The sequence below is a fragment of the Eretmochelys imbricata genome, chromosome 16, assembly GCF_965152235.1.
Source record: "Eretmochelys imbricata isolate rEreImb1 chromosome 16, rEreImb1.hap1, whole genome shotgun sequence".
In the NCBI taxonomy this organism is placed as follows: Eukaryota; Metazoa; Chordata; order Testudines; family Cheloniidae; genus Eretmochelys; species Eretmochelys imbricata.
Window position 1 is genome coordinate 17,601,187 of NC_135587.1, and position 24,534 is coordinate 17,625,720.

At 40.2% G+C, this 24,534-nt stretch overlaps 2 protein-coding genes across 5 annotated transcripts in view; both read right to left on the reverse strand.

The window, feature by feature from the left end:
• The window catches only part of TTF1 (transcription termination factor 1), a 250,404-nt gene that overhangs the window by 168,921 nt on the left and 56,949 nt on the right, over positions 1–24,534 (reverse strand). The window lies entirely within an intron of this gene.
• The window catches only part of SETX (senataxin), a 41,196-nt gene continuing 20,909 nt past the window's right edge, over positions 4,248–24,534 (reverse strand). Inside the window, exons 13-25 of one of the 4 annotated variants that reach the window (XM_077835986.1) lie at positions 23,875–24,031; positions 22,893–22,994; positions 22,190–22,305; positions 21,148–21,219; positions 19,994–20,143; positions 18,636–18,743; positions 17,663–17,850; positions 17,163–17,255; positions 13,598–13,762; positions 12,933–13,031; positions 10,546–10,605; positions 10,078–10,165; positions 4,248–8,004 (exon numbers count right to left, since the gene is read on the reverse strand). In XM_077835986.1, the coding sequence (XP_077692112.1) occupies positions 7,201–8,004; positions 10,078–10,165; positions 10,546–10,605; positions 12,933–13,031; positions 13,598–13,762; positions 17,163–17,255; positions 17,663–17,850; positions 18,636–18,743; positions 19,994–20,143; positions 21,148–21,219; positions 22,190–22,305; positions 22,893–22,994; positions 23,875–24,031 (2,202 nt within the window). In that variant the 3' untranslated portion in view covers positions 4,248–7,200. Of the gene's footprint in view, positions 8,005–10,077; positions 10,166–10,545; positions 10,606–12,932; positions 13,032–13,597; positions 13,763–17,162; positions 17,256–17,662; positions 17,851–17,871; positions 18,103–18,635; positions 18,744–19,993; positions 20,144–21,147; positions 21,220–22,189; positions 22,306–22,892; positions 22,995–23,874; positions 24,032–24,534 lie in introns of those variants that run through there. The other 3 variants (XM_077835988.1, XM_077835987.1, XM_077835989.1) reach the window with 3 other exon arrangements.

A 24,534-nucleotide genomic window follows, 5' to 3' on the forward strand; every position in this document is an offset into this window, starting at 1 on the left:
CAGCAGGGTTTAGACCACGTACCTTCAGTACCAACACACGGGCTTCTATAACTTGAGCCGAAGCAGCTCCTCCTTAGCTAGTAACAAAAGTAGGCTGTTATCCTTTAGAGAGCCACAAGGGGGATACAACACAAGTTACAGCTGCTGAAGTCATGGTGCAAAAAAAAAAAAAAAAAAAAGGAAAAAAACCATGGTACCTATTACCTAGTATTGGGCTCTTTATAAATACCTACCTAGACAGAAGAGGATGCCACGCTAAAGTAATCTAACCATAGGAAAACACGGACACCAAGGAATTGTCTCAAAGGCAAATTAAATGATCCATGGACTTTGGTTAGGACAACTCCAAATAGCCAGTTAGAAAGCAAGGGGAGGAGTTCTGGTCCCCTCATAAAGACAGACTCAAAGCTGCTATGGTTGGTCCTGTTTTAGAAAGCCCATTTTCATTTTAAAATTTAGCACTTATGCAGCCAGGAAGGACATACAACTGAAAACGCATCTCCCCAATCACAAATTCAGCGTTTAAAAAAGGAAATGTTTTTCAAAGCTTTGAGAACTTCAGTGCTTTGAGCATATTGACAAAAGGTAACATGCAAGACAAGTATCCACACAGAGGAGAAATAGCTTTACTATAATACAAGAAGAAGAAACATCCTTCATCTTAGGTACATGCCACTGATGAATGTTCACATTCTGGAAGACCCATATAGAAGCTGCAGTCACTCATGAAGCAAAAGTTTATGCTTTTAAATAGGCAGGGAAATATTAGTTGTGGGAAGGTTAACAAAAAAAATCCTTAAAAGGCACCAGCACCCTCCTAGAAAATCTACTCACATTAACGTTTTAAGTTGGTTTGCCTGTTTATTTTTAAAATTATACCAGTCTGCAAAATGCTGACCTCTTTAAACAAGCATTAAGACAGACCTTTGTTTTTCCTATTTACCTCAAATTGTATTCTAACTTTAACTATTTGGTGGTGTCATAACAAATCTGTTTACCCAAATAAAAGCCACCAAAAAATCTGCAATCCTAGACCTGTTGTCTGGCATGATTAAATAGTGCCGCCAGTATGAATCTATCACCATAGCTACAGAAAAGAGAAAAAAATCAGTCATTTGGGTTTATGCACAAATTCACTCACCCAAGAAAGCTTTTAACCATATTCATTCTCAGCTGAAGACAGGTAAAATCTACCTTTGCTAGAATTTGTGAAAGCCACACAGGACAGTTGTTCTTTTTTAAATGGTTAGGAAATGGACAGTTTATCTGAAAGGGGGAAATACAGACCATTAAAGGAACTCAGCACATGCTATCAGCACTTTGTCCCATCAGCAACATTTTGTGCTTTAATTGGCTTTCATGAAATGCCCCAAGTGTAAATAAAAGCAGAAGCTCAGTGTTTTCTTAGTTCTAAATAAGATAAGAGTTAAAGCAGCATCTTCTAGGAAATGTTCCTAGTCCATGGCCAGACCTGGAGTGCTTTGCTGTGGCCACGTAAGGGTTGGTTGGGAGTAGCACATTTAGGCACCAGGGGCAGAGGAGAGTTTCAAGTTGCTCTAAAGTACACTTGTACAGTTTTGCTTGCCCAGAAAAAGTGTTGGTTTTGGGGTGGGGGAGTGTAAGGGGGGAAAAAGGAGGGGGACAGGAATGTCAAAAATCTGTTGTCATGGGCCAAAATGGTGGGGAACTAACGATTGCTGAGAATTTTGCCAAGTGGCTCTAAAGTGACCCTCGGTTAGCCAGGAGCAGGAGTGATAGACTCTGAAGGAAACCCCATGCAACTCTGCAGTGATCTGGGAGTTTAAAGTGGGGAGAGAGCGGAAATCAGTAATGGTCCTCAGGTCCAGATTGCACTGAATCCCACTGCAGAAGAGCAAATTCTCTACTTGATACAGCAATTAAGTAAGACTGCACTGGGCAGTGTCACATATGCCAGTCTAGAAGGCAAGTTTTATACATGCTGAACCATACCAGATGTAACAAGTGTACAAGATAAATTTACTTCTCACTCCCCATGATCTTCCTGGACACTAATGGGAAGGGAGTCTGTACCTTAGCAGACAGGAGCACATGGCTAACAGGCTTCATCTTTCAGAGGCATTTAATATACAACTCACTGCTTAGTTTAGATTTATTTGCACTGAAAACAGTGCAATGGATTTTTCCAGGGATTTAGAAAGGCCTTATATATGACTTGGGAATGGAGCCTTTGTGGATAGAAGTTGTATTCTACGGTTTAGCACCATAAATCCCAATTACAATATAGCAGTTTGTTTCATCTCTGAATTATTTATTCATGCAGCATAGAGGAGAGTGTCTTGCCATTTTAGAAACATGTTTCTGGTTGTGGTATTGCTAGAGTAAATATAGTCTGCAAATGACCAACTAGCCTTCAGCTGTCAACCACAAGAACAATGTTATGCCCTAATTTTAAAGTATAGCTATCAGCTTGCACATTCAAATGGTTGCTTTAAAAAAAAAAAAAAAAGACTGAAGTCCCTGCATTTTTAACACTTGCTTTAAAAAGGGAACTACAACATACTTATAAATCTTGCCTTACCCTTCATTTACTGGAACATGCTCTCTAGCCTCATCACTTGTTTTGACCTGGAAATACATAATACTTGGCACTTACATGGCATCAGTAGAGATCAAGATCCTTCATAAAGAAGGGGAAGAATTACTTCCATTTTAGACACTGGGCAACAGGCACAGAGGATAAATGGCTTGCCCTATGCTGCCCTCTGAGTCAGTAGCACAACTCAAACCCAGATACCTCAATGCCCACTCTTTTGTTTCGTTCACTGGACCAAGTTGCCTTCAAATCAGCAAGCCACACGTGACTTGTCTACATTAGACTTTTCTTCTGAAAATTCTTCCACCACTTTCCCAGTTTTAGTGGCTTTGAAAGCTCGAAAGCAGACAAGGCCCTGGGGGCTGCTGCTGTTTTTAATGGTGTGTGGTTTAGATCTAGTCAAAGCAGAGTTAGACAGAAAATGTTAAAAATACATGGCCATCAGAGCCTTGTCTACTATAGAGCACCTAACGTTGCTACAGTGGGAGCTGGATCTGTGTTACTGACAGTGGGACACTTTTTTTTTTTTTTTTTAAATTTCATGTGAACACCTTCCCCCTTCCAGTAAATTTAGTTAAGTAGGCTTTGGGTGCATTTGTAACAGTCAAATGCCAAGCACTTCACACAAGTGACAAAAAGTTAAGGTACCAGGTATGACTACATTTCCTGAACTAGGTTATTGCTTTTATCTGGCTAGTAAATCTGACCTCTGTATAGATACCATGAAGGGAGGTACCTTGAGTGCCAGACTGAGGTTATGGTGCTGTATCCTGTATAACTGCAGTGAAATCTGCAAAAGGAAGATACTCATATTAGGCAATGTTTGGATACCGCCTTAACAGACAGTGTCTGATTCTCCTCTAAGGGCAATTCTCTTCCACCTTCACAAGAAGGCCACCTATTCTGGACAGAGTATATTTCAGCACTTATAAGCACAAGGGAATCCCATTCTATTATTCAGAGATAACAAATGACAATCACCACAAAGGAGCTGCTATAGCATTGAAAATTAAGCCAATGAGCTGGAAAAAACAGAAGCCCATTGATTCACAAACATTTAAAGTTTCTTCCTCCAAACTCATTTGGTCCAAAGACCAAATTAAACTGCTTCACATTAAAATACATGCAGTCAGTCTTCCATACATTCATTAATTAATGATTCATCTAGGCAATACACGTGCAAGAGGGTGGGCGCGGGTCTTCCGATGGCTATTCTGCCACTTACTAGTTCTGAAACAAAAATACATGAGAAAGAATAGTACAAGACTACTTGCATAGTTGAGGGATTAGCCAGATCAGTCAAAGGAGGAGAAAACAAAATAACAACATAATGTAGATTGCATGTATGTTCATCAGTCTCTACTAAAAGGTTGATTACATGATGCATGGGCAAAAGAAACAGTTGAGATGAAAATACGTTAAAACTGCACCATATCAGTGTGCATCTTGGCATAGGTTTTATTTTTGTAATACATTTAGTCTAAACTCTCAAAGTGAAGAAAGTGCCTTGGATCACAGTTTGCCTGCTGGTTACACTAAGTGTTATGTATATAGCTGGAAGAAAAATACTAATTAAAAACTTAATCTATTCCACATGAACTCTCATTTTTACTAAAAGCACCCAATTCTGGGCTATGCATAAAGAGAAAAATGCTTAACATAAAGGGCAAACTCAACTCAAACATTTTTTATTCAAAAACAAAATAGAGCATTAACAGACTGATGTGGCAGAATGAGCTAGTGCAGAGAAATGACGGACAAAGCGGCGACATATACAAAGCAAGTAAAGGCAATAAAACCTTGTATCAGCTGAGGGAGTAAACTGGAACGGTACTGCAGTCTCTCAATCAAACAGGGTTTATTGAGAAGTTATACAACTCCACTAAGCAATAGTGCGTGTAATACAGGATTTATTGGGTCCAGATAGGCACGCACAAGCCACTTATCCCTGTGTAGTAAAAATTGCTCAGCTCATCACTTCTCCCTATACAGAGGCAGGAGATATAAAAATATACAAAGCATGGGTGATGTAATGCCACAAAGGCAATGTAAGACATCAGAATAAAATTCCTTCCAGCACCTGACAAGCGTCATTTTCAGGATAGAACTTACATTCTGGAATGTGCAGCTGATCTGACAAAAAGAAGACTGGAAGAGTTCGAAGATTTGCTTGACAAACAGTTTTCCAGTTAATCGTTAGAAAAGCATTCCCTGATTTACACTGACTTTGTCTTCAGTTTTTTTACATGAATATACACTGCATAGTTTCCATAGCTATAGGAACTACATCGGTTAGCTGATTAACCCTGCCTTTTTAACCAATACTGCACCGATACAACAGGTTTATAAGGGAGACAGTATTTCAAAGTGTTCCTATTTAGCCTAGATATAGATACACACAGGGCATGAATCTCAACTAGGAGTTATACAGAGATCTCTAATGTATGACAACAAGCAGCTCATTCTAACAGCTCTACTCCCCGCAAACGCAAGTTACATCATACACTACTCTGAACGACTTTCATGACAGTTTAAGGTGCGTACGGTGCTAGCAATTAATGTAGTACACATATGAAACAAAGCTCTGAGGTGAAATACTGCCCTCAAATTTTGTGGGCAACATCTGTTATTGGCGTTATTTCTTGTGCCTATCTAAGGGCAGAATTTAGCCCATTTATTCTCCTTACCATCACTGTAATAGAGAACAGCAGGTCATGAGCTGTGCCATGCCGATACAGGAGATATAGCCTTCCAATATACCTAGCACTCAGCTGTCGCTAGTAAAGCCCATCTATTTCAAGCTCGGATGGGTGAATTCAGACCAGTTCAGCTTACAGTTTACCACGCAGGCTCCTGTCCTATTATTCTGACAGTGGTTATGTCATCTCTATATTTTGCTGTGACACCACCAGCACCACGCAGCCGTTTGTCGGTATGAAAGGAAGAAGGCAACATTAATCACTGCAATGAAAGTATCGGGAGGGAAACCTAGACAAAACCATTGGCACGACTGTTTAGCCCAATTTTCTTATGTTGTGGTGAAACTGGAAAGACCAGCATGCTAATGGAATCAAAACCCTCCTGTGCAGCGGTGGGCATAAGTCATTCAGTAGATGTGCCGAGAACCTGCTCCCGTTAATTTAATGGAGCTAGGTCTTAATTTTGCATCTTAAGAAAGCTGGGTTCTCTCTCACAAGAGCTCACATATAAAGCAAGTTTGATGGCTTCCTTCTAGTTCTGAGGTGTCATTTGTCCACAGCATGAAATGATTTGGCATACCATGGTAATCTCTTCTCAGATCAAACTTAGAAAAGCCATAGTAGAGGTATTTGCAAGTTGAAAATGAGCTGCATCATCATCAAAGGTCCAAAGAAAAAATCTGCACCTTGCTTGCCCACACTACTTCTGGCTCTAGCCAGTGACAGATCGTCACGAAAACATGCACATGAGTAGGGCTTTTTTTTTTGTTTTTAAAAAATTAGTTATTGCAGTTTTATTCATTTACCAGTTAGATATTCTACATCTACAGAGTAAACAGAATCCAGTAATAGTAATAATCATACTCAGCTCTTATATAGCTAGCCTTTTCATCTCTGCAGATCTCAAAGTGCTCTGTTACCAAGCAAGCCAAGTATCATCATCATCATCAAGGATGGACTGGATCTTTGATAAAGATTTCAAAAACTTCTGCTGCTTATTCCTCACTTGGAGCCAATAGGCCTAACCAGGCTCATGCAATCTGACCGTCCTCAACTACTACCGACTTCAGTGGGAGCTCAGTGTCTTGAGCCACAGTTAGTGCCATCAGTCTATAGACTCAAACTGCAATAAACTGATGTCACAATCAGAGGGCTAAGGACAACAGCTGAAGAATAAGGACCAAAAGTAAGACTCAAGGCACATCTGCATGAGCCAAGGATATTTTGTTCCTATGAAAAAATGGGGAAGTGAAATAAAAAAAATTATATATATACACACCATATGTAGAATTCTGTTGAACATTCACGCACACAAACAACCTTCTCACTGACTTCCACCAGATACCAGTGGAATTTCAGAAAGAATCAAAAGCCATCTGACCCGTTACCACCCTCTCAGCCTTTTCAAAATGTCCTAATTGCTATTAAAGAAACTAGACTTACCGAAAATCTCTGGTGAGGTTTTCTCTCAGTGTTTTTTTTTTTTTTTTTTATAAAAAAAATTTGCTCCACTCTGAAATCAGCTTTCGGGCACGGAAACAAGCAGCAATACGCTTGCTGAATTAAATCTTAAAATAATTTTGTATGCTATACAAATATACATCAATTCAACATTTACAGCACTTCACTTCCTAGGATCATAGTTCAAACTTATTGCCACTACATATGGCGCAATTCCCCAACTTTTCAGTTCAAAAGCTCCAAGGATATGATTTTTCAGGTATGAATTCACCCAACAGTCAGTGATGGGATGGGAAAAACTGGATCTGTTAGTAGAAAAGTAGCAATATGAAGGAGTTCCAGGTGAACTAGATATTTATTTTTTTTAAATATAGTCCATATTTTTAAGGGCAGGGATAGGTTTTGGAGGGGCTTATATAGTGGGGGCAAGGCTGCCAGCCGCAGCTGATCCTAGAAAGATTTCAGCTAATAGGAGACCTTCCTCCTCTTGGCCTCACTCAAGTCTTTGTTCTCTGGGGGTTGTTCCAATGCTCTTCTGCTTGCAGGGGTCCGACAGTCCTTGTCTTTGCTCCACTCATTACCTTTCTGGTCTTCTTTACTGCCAGTTCTTGCCTCTTTTGAGGAGACAGAAACTCTCCAGTCATGGTCCTGCCTGGCTGTATGGGAAGCAGTGAAAGGCATGTCCGGCTGTCTTACAGTTTGGTTGGGTTTGTTGGAATTTTCTGCCTTGGAGACAGTAGGCTGCACAGTGCTGATCTGACCCCAGTGGGCTGCCGATGCATCAGGTCCCCGTGACAATGTCACATCTGGATTGCTCAGGGCTGATGGACTGCTATTCTTGGAGGCCTGCTCCTTCCCTGTCGCTTCTGCCCTCCTAGCCAGTCTTGGATCCCGTGGTCTCTCTCGAACAGCAGGCTGCACCGGTGTGGGAAGAGTGACTCCTTTGAAACCCAAAGCTTGAGACTCTGGTGCCTGTCTTACTACTCCATTGCCTTGTGCTGACAGGCCAGCACAGGCCGAGAGTATTCCAGAGTCATTGCTGCTTTTTCTGTTGGGGACCTTATTCTTTCCATCATTGCCCAAACACGCCTGCATTTGAGTAGCTTTCTCTGACAGCGCAGCAGTAGGAGGATAAGAGAGTGGCCGCTGTAATGTTGGTTTGAGCTTCAGAATTTTAACAGCATCTCTTTTATAGTTTTTGTCACAAGTCTTGATGATAGCGCCTCTTCTCTGAGCATCCTGAATCAGCTTATTCCAGTCTTTATTGTCCTTGAAAGAAGAAAAATAGTTAGCAAATAGCACACACAGGAATCTCAGGATGCATGTTGTCCTATTTTTAATCCACACAACCTCACTTCTGATAGCCATCACGGGAACTATATGTACACTTGCTCTGGGATGAAAGGATTTTTAGTAAAAGTTTCATTAAAAAGCAATACAGCATCCCACTGCTATAACACAGAGAGGATACTTTTAGCCATCATCGTACAAACTCATTTAAATTGACAGCTCCTGTAACTATGATTGTCAGGACAGCGGTCCTCCGACCTTGTCCAAATACAACACAAGAATATGGTGTGATTGCCCCCTAGTGGTGCATGAGATACAGTAAAAGAATACGTTTTTTGAAAAATTAAGGCAGTGGTGTGCAAACTGCGGGGGGGAACAAGAGTTTGTCTAGGGCAGGTGTGCGAAGAAATTCTGTTAATATCACTTTTCATAAGAGACTTACTAGCCCCCAGTTGCCACCCTTACTTCTGCTGCTGCTGGCAATGAGGTGCTAAGACTTCTGTGAAAAGTGATATTGACAAATACCACTTTTCACACATTGCTACTCTTACTTCTGCATGAAAAACGTTTCAGATTACAATAATGGAGGGGGCATGCCAAATTATCTGAATGGTAATGGGGGGCACGATTTGATAAATTTGCACACTACTGGTTTAAGGGACACCAACTTCAAATATAGGCAATTTTTAAAAGGTGAATTTAAGCAGTTTCAATTACTACACCTGCTCCAGATTCCACCCTGCCAATTTCTGTGGGGGTCCAGTCACATTTTCTTGTTTTGTAAAAACGTTTTTCTCCACTGTTTCGGAGTGAAAGACCCACACGCAGGGAAAACTGACTATCCCAGGGAAACTGTGAAACTGACTGTGCATTTGATAGCATTTTGTGCATAAGGTAAACAAACTGAAGTAATAGAAAAAAAAATCTAAAAAATTTTTTTCAGTTGGTTATCTTAGGCATTACTTGAAATGTGTAAGTAAAAATTCAGACAAAAGTGTGTTTTTTTTTAAAAGCGAAAAGTGTTCGTTTAAAAATTTCAAATTCAAAAAAAGACATTTTAGCTTCCTAAATGAGTAAAATCTAATGGTTTCTTAGATTGATTATATTAGAAACAAGTCACTATATGCAAGGACAATGATATAATGAGAACAGGGACATTTACTGATTCTCTGCTGAATGAGAAATGCCAGCTACAGCAGTTAAACTGTCCCAGCAGTCCTGATTCTTATTACAATGCCGACTAATAACCGCAAAACTGGCCAAGTGCAGTACACTTGATCCCAATGAAATAAGCTAAGATCTTCCCCTTTTCCTCCTTACTTTATGCCACCATGCCTAGGATCTAACAAATTCTGGAAGCAAAGGGGTGAACAGGACAACATCAACAAGACAGTATCTGGAACTAAACTGGCCTCTTTATGCTTAATTTGCATTCTCAACATGTGCTAGAGCGGCAAACCAACTCTTCCTCAGGCATGGAGGGCCCTGTCAGTAGATATTATGCAGTTCTGCTCTAAAACGGAATGGGGAGCAGATCTGGGGAGTATTTGGGGCTGGTAGGTCCTCTGGTCTTCTCCCTATCTGAAGCAGTCACTAGGACTGAGGAAGGCAGCTTCGTTTGGTTTATTGTTTGGCTTTGGAGGGAAGAAAGGGGATGATTCTGACCCTCAGGCTGTGGAGCTTGCCAGTGCCAGCTCTCGTTCATGCTGCCACTGAGAAGAAGATTTACCCCCTCATACTTTCAGTATTTTTTACTGATAAATTTTATTGCAAGCCATTTTACAGAACAGCATCTCATTTACCTGGCTTGAAACAATGGATACAGTTCTCCCTTCAGAAAGCCTTCTGTGGCTGTGTATTACACAAGGACAATTGACTCCGCCCAAGAGTAGCTTTCAGACCATTGGATTGCTTTAACTGAGCAACCTTATCCCAACACAGACTCCTCTTTCACACAAGGATGGGTTGGGAATGACTTTCACTTTCTCATTCCTGACCTGAACTAACAGGGAGAACAGGCAGAGATGCACCGGACTACAACACTGTACCTACCATTAACGTTGTCAATCTTCCAAGGATGAAGAGGCTGTACCTGGCTCGGGTAATTGTAACATTCAGACGCTGAAGACTTGCCAGAAACCTAAATAATGAAACAAAATTAAGTTGCTGTACTATTTCTTCCAACACACTTAACTGAACTTTAGTTCTTATTTTTAAGAAGTGACAATTGCGGAAATAAAAAAAAAGCTAACTACAAAGAAGGTGGGTTTTCCTCCATTCCTTGTTCCCACTACAGCAGCCAGCCCTCACCTAAACAAGGTACTTTGGTTGTTACCCAGGCTCCCTTTGCCATCTTCAATCCCCTGTAGAGAATATCTCTCCCCCCAGCTTCTACTGCTGCTGCTTCCCTTCTCAATGATATCTCCAGTCCCTCCTGGTAGCCACTACTTCTTTCATCTTAAAACAGTCTCCAAAGTCTTCCTATTCCCTCTGCCACTTCCCTTCCCTGCATAGACTCACAGATGGAAGAGATCAAATTTATTTCTCCTGTCAAGACTTTGAGCTTCCTTTTGACTTGAACTGAAATAGATTAATAATATTTGGTATGATTAACATGAAAACGTTCTATTTAATATTTCAGCACTGTGCTTGAATATTTTATTTATTTTAAGGTCACCTGCAAAGGAGAAACACACTGTTGGTGCCGTTTTTGCTTTGTCATGGTTTTTGAGACCTGACATTATTGTTCCTTGACAAAAAAGTTTTCACATTGGAAATATTAGATCTTGTCTACCCTATTTTTGCCAGAGGACTCTACAGATAACAGAATTATAGGTTTCAGAGTAGCAGCCGTGTTAGTCTGTATTCGCAAAAAGAAAAGGAGTACTTGTGGCACCTTAGATACTAACAAATTTGAGCATAAGCTTTCGTGAACTACAGCATCCGAAGAAGTGAGCTGTAGCTCACGTAAGCTTATGCTCAAATAAATTTGTTAGAATTACAGGTTTTATTCATTGTTTAAAGTTCAATTTTTGTTAGCACCTACTTAATTCAAACTCCTGATGAGCCTTGTAGAAAAAAGCTCTGTTAAAGACTATAACGCTACCACTCCTCCTCCTCCAATGAGGATTGAGAAAGCTCCCAACTCCAGAACCTACTCTACACAAAGAATTTTGCAAAAACAAGTCTCGTCACGGCTAACACCAATTTAGCCAAACAGGTCCCACAGCAATACCTGGTGTTACCAGCATGTTAATGAACCCTATTCTTCAGAAGTTTCACACATACGATAGTAAAAACATGGCAACCCAGAGAACGGCCTATGTTAGGGCTCCCACCAGGGGAATTTCTGAGGTAAAATTCCCTAGTGTAGACACCATGCGGTTCTCCAGCTAAAAAATGGGAAGGCACAGCTTGATATTCCTGATAGTTTTAAGGTAAAAAAAAATCTACAGGGGTCCCTTCTCCCCCCACTGAAATACCCTTTCAGTGTCACTTCTTGGACAGGGTTTTGCTCCCTTTGTAGGTCACTTTTTCAGTGAATTCACTGCTGGACTGGTTACCCTGAAGATCAAAGCCCCTCTGCTCACTACACAATAATCTATAGCACAGGCAGCGGTGGTGCAAATTTCCTGTAACACCTTGCCAAGGTGGTTGGACCCTGCTTTGAAGAGACCACAGTGATTAATACTTCGTGCCTGCCTACATGAACAATTAGACTGCAGCAAGCTGGGGTGTGACTCTACACCACACCAGCCAGCCGTGGCCTGTCCACATACACCCTTGCTGATGCATGTTAACAGTTTGTTAGAGCGCTTTCAGCTAGTCCCATTTCAAAGAAGGATAGATCAAAGCGGTCTAATGAACTGTTAATGTATGTCAGCAGCATCCCCAGGGACAGTTAGACTGTAGCAGGCTAGCGCAGGGTAGAGCGGTCTAACTGTTCATGTAGACAAGCCCTTAGAACTTAAAGAGCATCTTATTGCCAAAGCAATGTACAAATAAAGCCTGAACAGCTGGGTGAGCTTGTAACCTTTATAAAGGGGCAAACTGAAGCAAAGAGGGTAACAGCCAGCCAGTAACAGCGCCAGAATTACACCTGGCTCCCATTCCCAAACAATCATTTAGATTAGGGATTTCTGAATCTTATTTATAAACCACTTCCCTGTTTAGCAATACTTTGGCACTGGAAGTGCTATATAAATAAGTCACTTTCATTCATAATCATGAATGATTTTTTTTTTTAAAGAAAGGAAGATCAGCATATCAACAAAGTTACAATACACAGCCATATGAATATAATTTGTAAGATTGCACAGCAGAGCTAACAGCATGAAGATAGATACCTGGGTAACTGATGGCTGTGTATCATATCTGTCCAAACTAAACAGACAATTAAAATGGCAAACCAAAGGATGCACGCAATTTAATCTGTGCTCAGTGCAGATTATTATAATACTTGGCATTGGGAGACTCAGGTTTAATTCCCTGCTCCTCTATAGACTCTGTGTGAGAACCTGGACAAATCACTTAGCCCCAGTGTGCTTCAGTTTCCTGTTCTACAATGAGGATAATACTGCCCTACCTCACATGGGCACTAAGAGAAGAAATACAGTAAATATTTTGAAGTGCTTGGAAATCTACTGAAGAAAAGAATTACATAAGAGTTAGGTATTTCTATAGCACCCCCTGTCCAGACCACTTTTAGGAGATCAGTGGGGAGGGGTGACCATTAGAATGCTTAATTTGGCAGAGATGAAAAACACCAGACAGATATTATCTCCTTGATGTTCTCTTACTGACATTCTGCAGAGAACACATGTAAATAAAGTCTCTCTAGGTGTGTGCAGACTTCAAGTCACCAATCCCCCCCCTCTTTTTTTTTAAAAAAAAAGGGCAAGACATACCCAATTGACCCTTGTGTGCTGTTCGCTCTTACACACGTCACTATAATGCAGTCTTTCTGTCGACCCTGGAACCCGTCAACTGTGTCTACTTCTCCCGCTCTAGGAAAGAGGAATTTTGAGCTGTTTAAAATTTTCATCTTTGGATTTTAACCAAGTGCTTATCCCAATAACCTAAGCACTTTTATGAAAGGTTAACCTCTTAACATAATCCATGCTGTAAATTAAACTATTTCTTAAAAAAAAAAAAAAAAAAAAAGATACAGTGCATGACCCTCCTTTCTGAAAACATTCACTTTCTTTTTCAGACGCCAAGATTATGCCAGAATGTGGTTCAGGTTCACTGTAGTTCAGGAATCATTTGAAGTGTGCTCTTTAATCACCTTTATTCTGAACAGTTGTATAAATCAGATCACATAAAGAGATCCAAACTAGAGAATGGTACCCAAGGACCTCACTAGCACTATGAAGAGAAAAAGCTTTGAATGCTGCTCTATGCTTGTAATAGCTTAACCAGTTGCAGCCAATTGTCAGTACTTTTTCTCAGCACAAAAAAATTTTAACGATTACAGTTTCTAACCTACTGCAATATTTGACAGAGGAAATACAAAAGGAAATCCTCCATCCAGAGGATTTCGTCCCAGGTAGAACATGTAGGGTATTTTTACCTGCCCCTGCCAAACTCTCTGTCCAGTTCTTGTTGAATCATCTTTTTCTGTGCACTGTAAGGGGTGATTATTCCTATGTGACGAAAACCAATATCATTCTTTTTTTCTTTAATCAATTTCATTATTTCCATCACCAGCTTTACTTCTTGGGGATTAGCAAAAGAGCTGAACAAGATAAAGAGGAAGAAAAACAACATCAAAACCATTTACATACTGTTAAACTCACTACTTTAGCACAGCTCATGTGCTAGGATTTACTGTGCCTCTTCATGCTTTATCCTTTTGAGATCTCTGGATGAAAGATGCTGCAAAGCACTTATAAGCCACCGCCAAGATAGGGCTGACATACACCAGTGGGGAAGATCTCCTGTGAAAGGCTCTGTTATTGATCCCATGTGAGCTCTAATGCCTGGGGAAATTATAGAGGAAGGGAGCAAGTGTGTCTTGTGACAGCAGACCCTTAGAATTCAGCAGGGAGAAGCAAGTCCGTGAGGTCACAGGGGTCTGGAGAAATGGTGCTAGAGTTAGCAATGTGAGATGGCAGCTAGTGGGACACCAAACCAGGCTGCAAGGGATTAAATTCCACAGTCACAAAATGAACACTTATTTATATTTGCGCCCATGCATCACAGCAATGTAGGGCTGGAAGGGGCCTCAAGAAATCAACAAGTACAGCCCCCTGCACTGTGGCAGGACCAAGTAAACCTAGACCAACCTGACAGGAGTTTGTCCAACCTGTTTTTAAAACCCTCCAGTGATGGGGATTCCACAGCCTCCCTTGGAAGCCTATTCCAATGTAAGAACCCTTGTAGTTAGAAAGTTTTCCCTAATATCTAACCTACTTTTCCCTTGCTGCAGATTAAGCCCATTACTTCTTGTCCTCCTGTCAATGGACATGGAGAACAATTGATCACCGTCCTCTTTATAACAGCCCTTAACATATCTGAAGACTTAGCAGATCCCCCCCTCAGTCACCTTTTCTCAAGACTAAACACACCCAGTTTTTGTAACCTTTCCTCAGAGGTCAGTTTTTCTAAACCTTACATCATATCATTTTAGTTGCTCTCCTCTGGACTCTCTATTTTAGGAAAGATTTGGACAAACTGGAGAGAGCCCAGAATTGGGAACACTACTCCAGCTGAGGCCTCACCAGGGTCAAGCAGAATGGGACAATTACCACCTAATGCCTTACATACAACACTCTTATTAATACACCCCAGAATGATATTAGCCCTTTTTTGCAGCTGCACCACACTGTTGACTCTCATTCAGTTTTTGATTCATTATAGCTCCCAGATGCTTTTCAGCAGTTCTACCACCTAGCCAATTACTCCCCATTTGGTAGTTGTGCATTTGATTTTTCCTTCCCAAGTGAAGTACTTTACACTTGTCTTTACTGAATTTCATCTTGTTGAATTCAGACCAATTCTTCAATTTGTCAAGGTCATTTTGAATTATAATCCTGCCCTCCAAATTCCTTGTACCCCTCACAGCATGGTGTCATCTGCAAATTTTATAAGCATACTTTCACTCCATTATCCAAGTCATTAATAACTATATTGAATAGTACCAGACGCATGACTGACCCCTACAAGACCCCACTAGGTATGTCCTCCCAGTTTGGCAGCAAACCATTGATAAGTCTTTCAACCAGTTGTGCACCCATCTTATAGTAATTCCATGTAGACCACATTTCACTAGTGTGCTTATGAGAATTTCATGTGGGACTGTGTCAAATGCCTTACTAAAAATCAAGATATATCACATCTACTGCTTCTCCCTATCCAGTAGACGAGTAACCCCGTCAAAGAAGGAAATTAGGGTGGTTTGGCTTTGCTTTTTCCTTTTGACAAATCCATGTTGGTTATTTCTTATAACCCTATTATCTCTAGGTGCTTACAAATTGATTGTTTAATAATTTGTTCCAGTATCTTGCCAGGTATCAAAGTTAGGCTGACTGGTCTATAATTCCCCAGGTCCTCTTTGTTCCCCTTTTCAAAGATAAATATTATGTTTGACTTTCTCTAGTCCTCTGGGACCTCACTCCTCCTCCAGGAGTTATTAAAGATAACTGATAACAGTTCCAAGACTGTTTCAGCTAGGCCCTTAAGTGCCCAAGGATGAATTTCATCATGCCCTGACGACTTGAATATATCCTACTTATCTAAATAAATAGTCTTTAACCTGTTCTTTCCCTATTTTGGGTAGAATTCCTTCACCCCTTGATGTTAATATTACTTGTGTTGAGTATCTGGTTGCCATTAACCTTTTTAGAGATGACTGATGCAAAATAGGCATTACACATTTCAGCTTTCCTGATGTCATCGTTATTAGCTCTCCTTCCCCGATAAGTAGAGGACCTATACTTTTCTTCATCTTTCTCTTGCTCCTAATGTATTTAAAGATTTCTGATTTTGTTCTTATACGCTTGTGCTATTCTTTTGTACTTCCTCCTTTGCAATTAGTCAACATTTCCACTTTTTGTAAGATTTCTTTTTGATATTCAGGTCATTAAAGAGCTCCTGATGGAGCCACACTATTCTTCCTATCTTTCCTTCACATTGAGATTGTTAGCAGTTGTGTCTTCAATATTGTCTCCCTGAGAAACTGCCAGCTCTCCTGAACTCTTTTCCCCTTACATTTTCTTCCCATGGGACCTTACCTACCAGTTCTGAGTTTGTTCTCTGAGAACAATACAAAACAGTTGAGATAGCAGTCTGAATACTGGAATGAAGAAAGCATGAGGAGCAAGACATAGCAGAGAAAGTCCAAACAGTCAGTGCTACATGTATTGTGTGCTTTTTTATTTAGAAGACAGCAGGACTTTAAATTGAAAGTGGGTTGGGATTTCTCTTTGAACGTTGTTTCCTCGACCAATGTAGTAGAGCCATTTGATGGTCAGACACTACCACTCACTCTCTGGAACTAAGTATTTGTGACAATAGTGCTTTGAACCATACTCAGACAGATTCAGCACAAACCATGGTGGAAGACCTAAGTGCCAGCAAACTTTATGTGGAGCAACTGGAGCCATTCAAAGGTAACCATGGATTGACCTTGGACAGCCATGGAAAGCCCTGGAGATTAGCAGAGAGAAGAAGAAAGGGCAGGTGACCTTGACTAAAAACACCACTACATTTAAAGACTTGTGAAACACTACCCTGCACCCACAGAAAGGTAAGTGGGTCACAAACTGGATATGAAAAGAGTTAGAAGGAAAAAAAACCTGACAAAGTTAATGACACTCATTCCAGATAGTAAACAGGCTGTTCACAGGGTCTCTGGTTCACTACAAGATAACTATATCAGGAAGGATAGCCCTGACTCTACTCAGATATACAATCACTTACACCCAAGCCCTTTTATAAAGGCAAGATAATATATTTATATCAGAGACATGCCAAACTCGTGCCCTGAGCAACAATGTTCTCCCACTACTGAATGTCAACATCAGGTCTTTAGTTCAGAATGGAGCTTTGGCTACGTTCCATGTATGAAAAATCATTCTGCAGTTAATTATACCAGCAGATTTAGATTTTGGTGGAAAGGAGAATAGAGAACTTACTCATTATTCCGTTTCTCGTGGCCATCTGCTACATCAAAGACCAGGTATGGCTGGAATAGCCAATCTGAAGAACATCTGTTCTCTTCTGTTGCTCTGTAAATAATTGTAATTATCACCATTGCAACCATCAAGAGTTATGAGAATTGATACATCACTTATTTACGACAGGTAAAAAAACTCAGGAGACTTTCAGCTTCTCTTCTAGATTCCATAATTCCTTATGCCATCAATGTATACCAAGGCAAGAAACCGAGCTCTTGGTGATAGAGAATTAGCCCAGTCTTTGAGATTATGATCTAGTTAATTCATGAGCCCAAGACAACAGCTGGAAGAAGGCTATGGGAGTTTCCACACCAGTTATGCAAACATCTGTTTCCCTCTTTTGGAAAGAAATCCTACGGGCAAAGGAGTACACTGATTGATATGTGGGGAAATAACTAAGTGCTGTTAAGTTTTTGCTGGAATACCCCTACTAACAAAACAAACAGAATGCGACCCACCTGTCAGTCTTTAAAGTCCTGCCATAAATGTAATTGGATGGGAAGAGGCAGATGTCAGGATGCATCCTATATTGTACAGTCAGCTGTAAAACGGGCAGCTTCCCTGTAACATTCTGCTGCATCTGTTCCTCCAGGTGTTTGTGCAGGCGAGCCATCATAGACTGATCATAGCCATACTCTTGAGCTTTCTGCCAGAGGCAAAACACAGGACTGACTTTTGTGGAGTTAGGTGCATCATAACAAATCCAATATGGGCTTAAACTTGCAGCTTTGTACATTCGTTTTCACACCTTTAACTCACCAACAAGACACTGAGTTTGAGAGCGTTACAGATATTTATATTTAGTTTTCACAATTTGTATTTTGTCAGTAAGTCTGCACCTTCATTTCAGCAGAATTTTACTGGCATTAACCAGTCAGAAGCTTTATAGTTAGTGGATCTTTTGAAAAAAAAAAAAAGAGGTTATATTTCTTATTAATCTATCCAATAAGAAAAGTTTCCAACATGCAGTTTCAGGGGTAAAAAAGCAATGTGCGGTATGAATTACATTTAATGTTTCCCCTTTCTTGGCTCATACAGATAGGAATATAGAGCCCAACCTCCAGTCCGAGCTACAATGTCCACACTGCTATTTTTAGCAAGCTAGCGTGAGCCCCACTAGGGTGAGTTTCTCTACCTGCGTCAGGAGGCTCACTCCCAGCTGCAGTGAAGACATACCCTAAGTGACTTACTTGACCAACATCACACAGAAAGTCTGTGGCACAGCAGGGCATTGAACCTGATCACCTGAGTCCCAGGCTAGTGCCCTGACCACTGGACCATCCTTTTCCCCCTTGTATTTTTTATGTTCAAATTGTCCCATCTAGCCTTGATTACATACTTTTATGCAGTCTATGCTACTAGACATTATTGTCCTTTCACTATTTCCATTATACACCTCCGTTACCAAAGGTACAAATACAATCTGCTTACCATAGATATTACAGTAGGAGGCAGCTGCTTGGGATCTCCAACAAGGACAAGTTTACTACAGCGATGAGCCAATGGAATCAGAGTTTCAACCTCACATGACTGCCCTGCCTTTCATATACACAAGCAGGAATAAATGAAGTAGGAGTTGTAAGCCAAAAAGAGGAAACATAAGTGTTACATTTCCTATAACGTACTCAGAATAACCCAACAAATTCATTTTTCAAAGTTAAAAAAAACAAAAGAAGGAATATTGCTTTGCTTAAGAAATCTGAGCGAAGACGACTAAAATAAATTGCTCTCAATATGAAATTACATGCAAAGCAAATATTCCTTGCTCTCTAAACAGAAACATTTATAACCCATCAATCTGGAAAGTTTCCACCACTTTTTTTTTTGCTGTGCTCACCTTCAGAGATTCATGTCCCATGTGGATCCCTCTCCTTCTAAGAAACAGTATTTCTGCAGTATTTCTGTGGTTTGGGAGGCCATCCTGGCCAGAGCAACCTGCTGCTCCCCAGCCCATGAGCATCCCCTTCTTGGGATACGCAGGAAGCCAGGTCCCCACCCCTGAGACTCCCAAAATCACTCACAGGCTACAGGCTCCCTTGGCTCTGGTGCAATTCCAAGCACACATGCATGGGCAGGCAAGAATTACCCCCCAAGGGGACACATGCACTTCAGCCTCTGGAGAGGTGAGTGAGCTGGAATGCTCTTTCCCGCCCGCACATCTCCTGCAAAGGGAGGGGCCACACTCCCTTAGTCCAACCTTCCTCCTTGTTCTTAGAACCTCACGGCAGCAGGTGAGCCAAAAGACTCAGGTAGTGAGAGGAATATTTTGAAGAAACAAGACAAAATTCAGAACCAGTCAGGTCCTTGTGCCCCCACACAGCGACACACCCCATAGTTTGAAAACCAATGGTTTAGATGAATTCAGATTAATCTCCCACCTGAGTAACAGATACATGACAGAAGTAATGAACTTTGACGCTGTTCTCGTCTTTCATGGGTCTGGGATCTCCCAGACTTTGCTAAATCATAGAACATGGACTCAGATGGTTGCTATTTATAACTAGGACAAAAAAGGCCTATCTACAAAGGCCTCAGGCCCCTGGCTGACAAACAGTGTGTGTAGCCTTATCGTGTTCTGCCTTAAGCAGAAGAGAACATAGTTTGGGGATTATGGTCTGGCTCTGGCACTGAGGAGAGCCCATCATCAGAAGCCACAAAGCAGTGTTGAGGAAAGACTGCAACAAAAAACGTTAGCTTTATAATGGATGTTTCTCCATCCTTCCAAATATCATGCTGCAGCTGTTGCCATCGATACTAAACTGATTATAGTTACTAATAGCTTTGCTGACCTCATCCACAATGACACAGCTGAAAGGGTCAAGTCCTTGCCGGCGAAAAGCAGACTCCAGCAGAAAGCCTCCGCTTGTGCTCAATGTGCAACAGATGATGTGGGACTCCAAGATGATGCTAGCCTGCACTTCCTGAGGGCGCCCTCCAACCTTTGGGTACAAGGGCAAGACTCGTAATATCGTGCTTCTTTTAGACGGATTTAAAATGGTCTTAATCATCTGTTTTGACTTGTGATAACAGCATCTACCGGTTTGGCCAATTCAAACAGCTAAACATATGGTTACACTAAAGTCAGCTCCTTTGGAGGCATATTAGCTCATACCAAAAGAAACTGAACATGAAACAAATATTTTTAGTCTGCCTGACTAAGGTTTTGCTCTCACTAACTCCCAAACACAACAATATCTCTATGTAGTTTACAAGACATTGCTGTACAGGATGTAAACTTCATTGAAAGTGTACTTTTATGTCTGTATGTATGCAATCCAGACTTTACAATTGTTGTATTAGAATTAGTTCACCATCACCACATTCCTTAACTCCTTAGGACAAAGTAGGGAGTCATGAACAGCCTATATCCGTTACAGATCCAGCTTTCATGATACCTTGGATAGCTGCCTGTAGTTTGGCCCTATTTTCTGTTTTTGGCAAAAGAGCTCAGCATCAAAGTGTGTTTCTACCTCTAAGAGCATATCAAATTACTTTACATAACCTCATCATTCTCCATAAGCCAAGTAATTCCCCCAATTCCTGTGTGCTGACTTGCTTAAAAACATTTAAGTGTATTTCAGCCAGATGTTTAGGAGCAGGATGGTGAAGGGAAGGAGTCCTGAGGGAAAGTTCATATATAATAGATGTCTCCCCTAGAGTCTGTTGCTCCTAACAATGCTCAAGTGGGTAGATTGTTCATTATTTTAAATTCACCCTAAACTAATGATGTTACATTTTTAACACACTTCCCATCTGTTTCTTTGTAAAATCCTGCCAGCAGAATGTACCTGGATTTTCACTCAAGTTTTATTTAGTTACTTTTAAATCCTCCCAGCAACCTCAAAACCAAGAACCATCTATTTTGTAAGAGATGAAAAAATGATGCATCTATACAAATTAACTAAGTTTGTTTTAAAGAGTTGCCCTGAGGAAAGATTCCTACCTGCCTCAGCTGAGAAGTGAGTTGTTGCCGCTCTCTTGAAAGTCTGGCAATTTCCTCATCTAACTTTTGACTCTGAAAGAAAGATATGAACTGGAATATTCGTATCAAGAGTAATTAACAATGCACATTTCCTTTGTTCTCCTATGGCCTCAAGGTTTTCTATACATCTAAACATGTTCAACTTACAGCCTTTTAATATCTAAGTGTACGTGTATATGCAGACAACAGTTTCTTAGAAAAGATACACAACTGTGAGCTGTTGACAACATAAGATATTTAGATTCCTAAACACACTACACTGGCTTGTCTCCATGAAGCTAAGCACTGTAATTTACTATCAAGTAGCTGCAACACACAGGTATGCCAAGTGTTTAAAGCAAAAATTGAGGGGAGACTTAAGTAAAGTATAACAAGCAGTCATAAAAATGTTTCTTGTCTGACTGCTTGATATGTAAAGAGACAAGGTGGGTGATGGAATATCTTTTATTGGACCAGTTTCTGTTGGAGAGAGAGAGACGATTTCAAGCTTACATGCAGCTCTTCTTGAAGTCTGGGAAAGTTAATCAGTGTCACAGCTGAATAAAAAGTGGAACTGATTGTTTAGCATAACAACACTGCTTGATATGTATCCAATTCCAGGGTTAAAGGTAAAAAAAACAAACACACAAGAAAATGAATTCATGAAAGATTTTAAGTGCCAATTACAGTGAGCAAGAAGGGACTATTCCCTCTAGCTGACCACAAAGTAAATGAAGGATCCTGCAAACTGCCTTAGAGAGTTCCAGGTGTGTACATTGCCTTATCTAGAACTTTGACACAGCTAAATGACAGAGACAAATGCCTCTATGGTAGAAGGCTATTAATTCCTGGCTTATTTTAACAGTATTGGTCAAGTGCCATGTGTTTGGAGGGATGAAAGAAAACGTTGCTTCCCATCACAATTGAGAAAGGTATATTCGGTTTAGAAAGAAGAACTCTTGTGGATTGAGCCTCCACGGAAATGAAGATGTATGAAAAAAACTACAAAGCAAAATTAAACTACCCTCTGCCTCTTATCACATCTATCCATGGCACGCTGCCGAGAGAGACTGTCCAGCTGGCGATCTAGAGCTTCCTTTTTCCTGTGAATATCCTGGTCACGGCCAGGTTGTCCCCTGTCTATGAAAATAAAATGAGGAGGAAATTAAAAGGAGAAATTTAAATGTTACAGACCAATTTTTTTTTAAAAAAAAAAAACTATGTGACTAGCACCACCTAAGAATGAAAGGACTGGCGCCCAGTTTACTTGACATTGTTTATACTCCTTTTACTTCCTGCATTTCTCACCTTGGACAACGAAAATCAATGAAGTCAGTATCCTTTCTATTTATTAGCCAGGCTTTTAAATGCCACAGTGTCTAGATTTCAAATGCTACTGAAGCGTTTGTTTAAATACAAATGTTCTCAGTAGATTTTTATTTGCGGGAAAAATCTACTGGCCTTATAAAAGCTGTTTACTTTTTTTAAAAAAATACAAAATTTAAGTTTTAGGCCAAATCTATATTGACAGTGTCCCCCTTTTTAGGCCCGTAGAGAAAACAAGTTCCTTATAAAAGCACTGTGGCATAATATAGGCTGTTCTATAAATACCTGCCTTCATGAAGTTTCTCCTTTGTGTCCAGTGGAACTGAGCACATCGCATAACCAGTCTCAAGACCATATTCTTATAAAGGAAACTAAAGTAATCATCTTTGCATGTTACTTACTCATCCTGTGGCTAACTTGGCTGTCCAGGCTGAATCTCAGGACATCAGTGCTTATTGACTTTTCTGGACCTAGTCGCACTAAGTTTATATCTCCACAATTTCCTGTATATAAATCACAGTTTCAGATCGCAGATTCAAGATAGGAGCTAGTTATGCTAGACTTCATTATCTACAATATTTCTCATTTAAAAAGGGCATTTTCTGATGCACATTTACATATCTGCTATGAGATCACAGTCAGAAATGCAGGCACATGAATATGGAGTAAACATCAGCTATATGGAAGAATCCCTGAGAGCTTCAGTGAAGCCATGTTTAAAAAACAGTGCATGCAGTTCTGACAGCAGTATTTTGCCTTTGTACTGGAATATTCCCTGCTAGTAATTCACTTTTTCTAACACTGACCCACCAAAGTAGAGAGCAATCCCTCCCTTTGCTTAGACATTGTCAATTTCACACAAGCACAAACAGTGAGAGAAAATAGAACCACAAAGTGAACTGACTCCAGAATATATTGCAAAAACATTTTACCCTGACCTTTAATGGCAACTCAAACTGATAAGAGCTGGAAATTCCAATAGTTTCAGTATAAAGATGGAAATCGTCCATCCAAGCCTTTGAGCCATACTGAGAAAAAAGTGTATTAATACTTTAACACAAAAAGAGGAAAAGGGTCAATGATAGTGATTTCAAGCTGCAAAGTTTTGTAAGTGCTTGCTATTAAAGCAATATAGTCACTGACAAACAAGTTATACCATGCACATTCTAGAGAAACATATGAAAGCAATCAATAGGGAGTGTGAGGTCATACTGATTATGTTCTTCTGTGGGGAGAACATATCTTACTCTTATTTGTATAGCACTGTAATTGTACACATGCTTTATGAATAAGTGATGATATGAAGCAATTGCATCCTGGTTAAACAGTTCCTTTTTCTCCTTCAATGTTACCCATTTTATATATGGAGATAAACTTGCACACCCAAAGGATTTTTTCTGTCTTGGCATTTTTCTTTGAATTCCAAGATTATCTTTTTCATGAGTTCATCAACAGCAGCATTGGATGGTGCACAAACCAGAACACGGTTTCGCTTGATCTTGGCATTCAAGTTTTGAGCTGGATTCTCATTCCCAGACCTCTGCAGGTTAATAAACAAGACATCAAAACCAGCAGTCTAGTCCAGATTTTTAATTTCAAAAGTTAGACAGTACACTCCTCTCAAACAGGATATGGTTAATCTGGAAGACTGCTTTACTGGGACCTCTCTCAGGGAACCACCCAATCTTAACAGTGACTTCTGCTTAAACTGCAAAGTATTGGCATGAATTCTATTTAATGGAGATACATTTGGCTAATGTATAGGGAGTTAACACGAAAACTAACAGGTGTGATGATTTTAGTGTGACAGATGACTCAGGTTTCTTACCTTGCTAACTATGCAACAGCTAGGCAAAGTAGATTTATGCATTCTGTTTTTCAAGCATTGCTGGAATTAATAACTTTATTTTCCAAAATGCATGTGGTGTTTCAATACCAGAGTCACAGCTAGTAGCCAATTAAATTCACAGCCTCTTATTCAGTACCAAACAAATAAAAGTGAATGAGTTATATTCTCTAGTAGTTACTACAATAAATACTTTA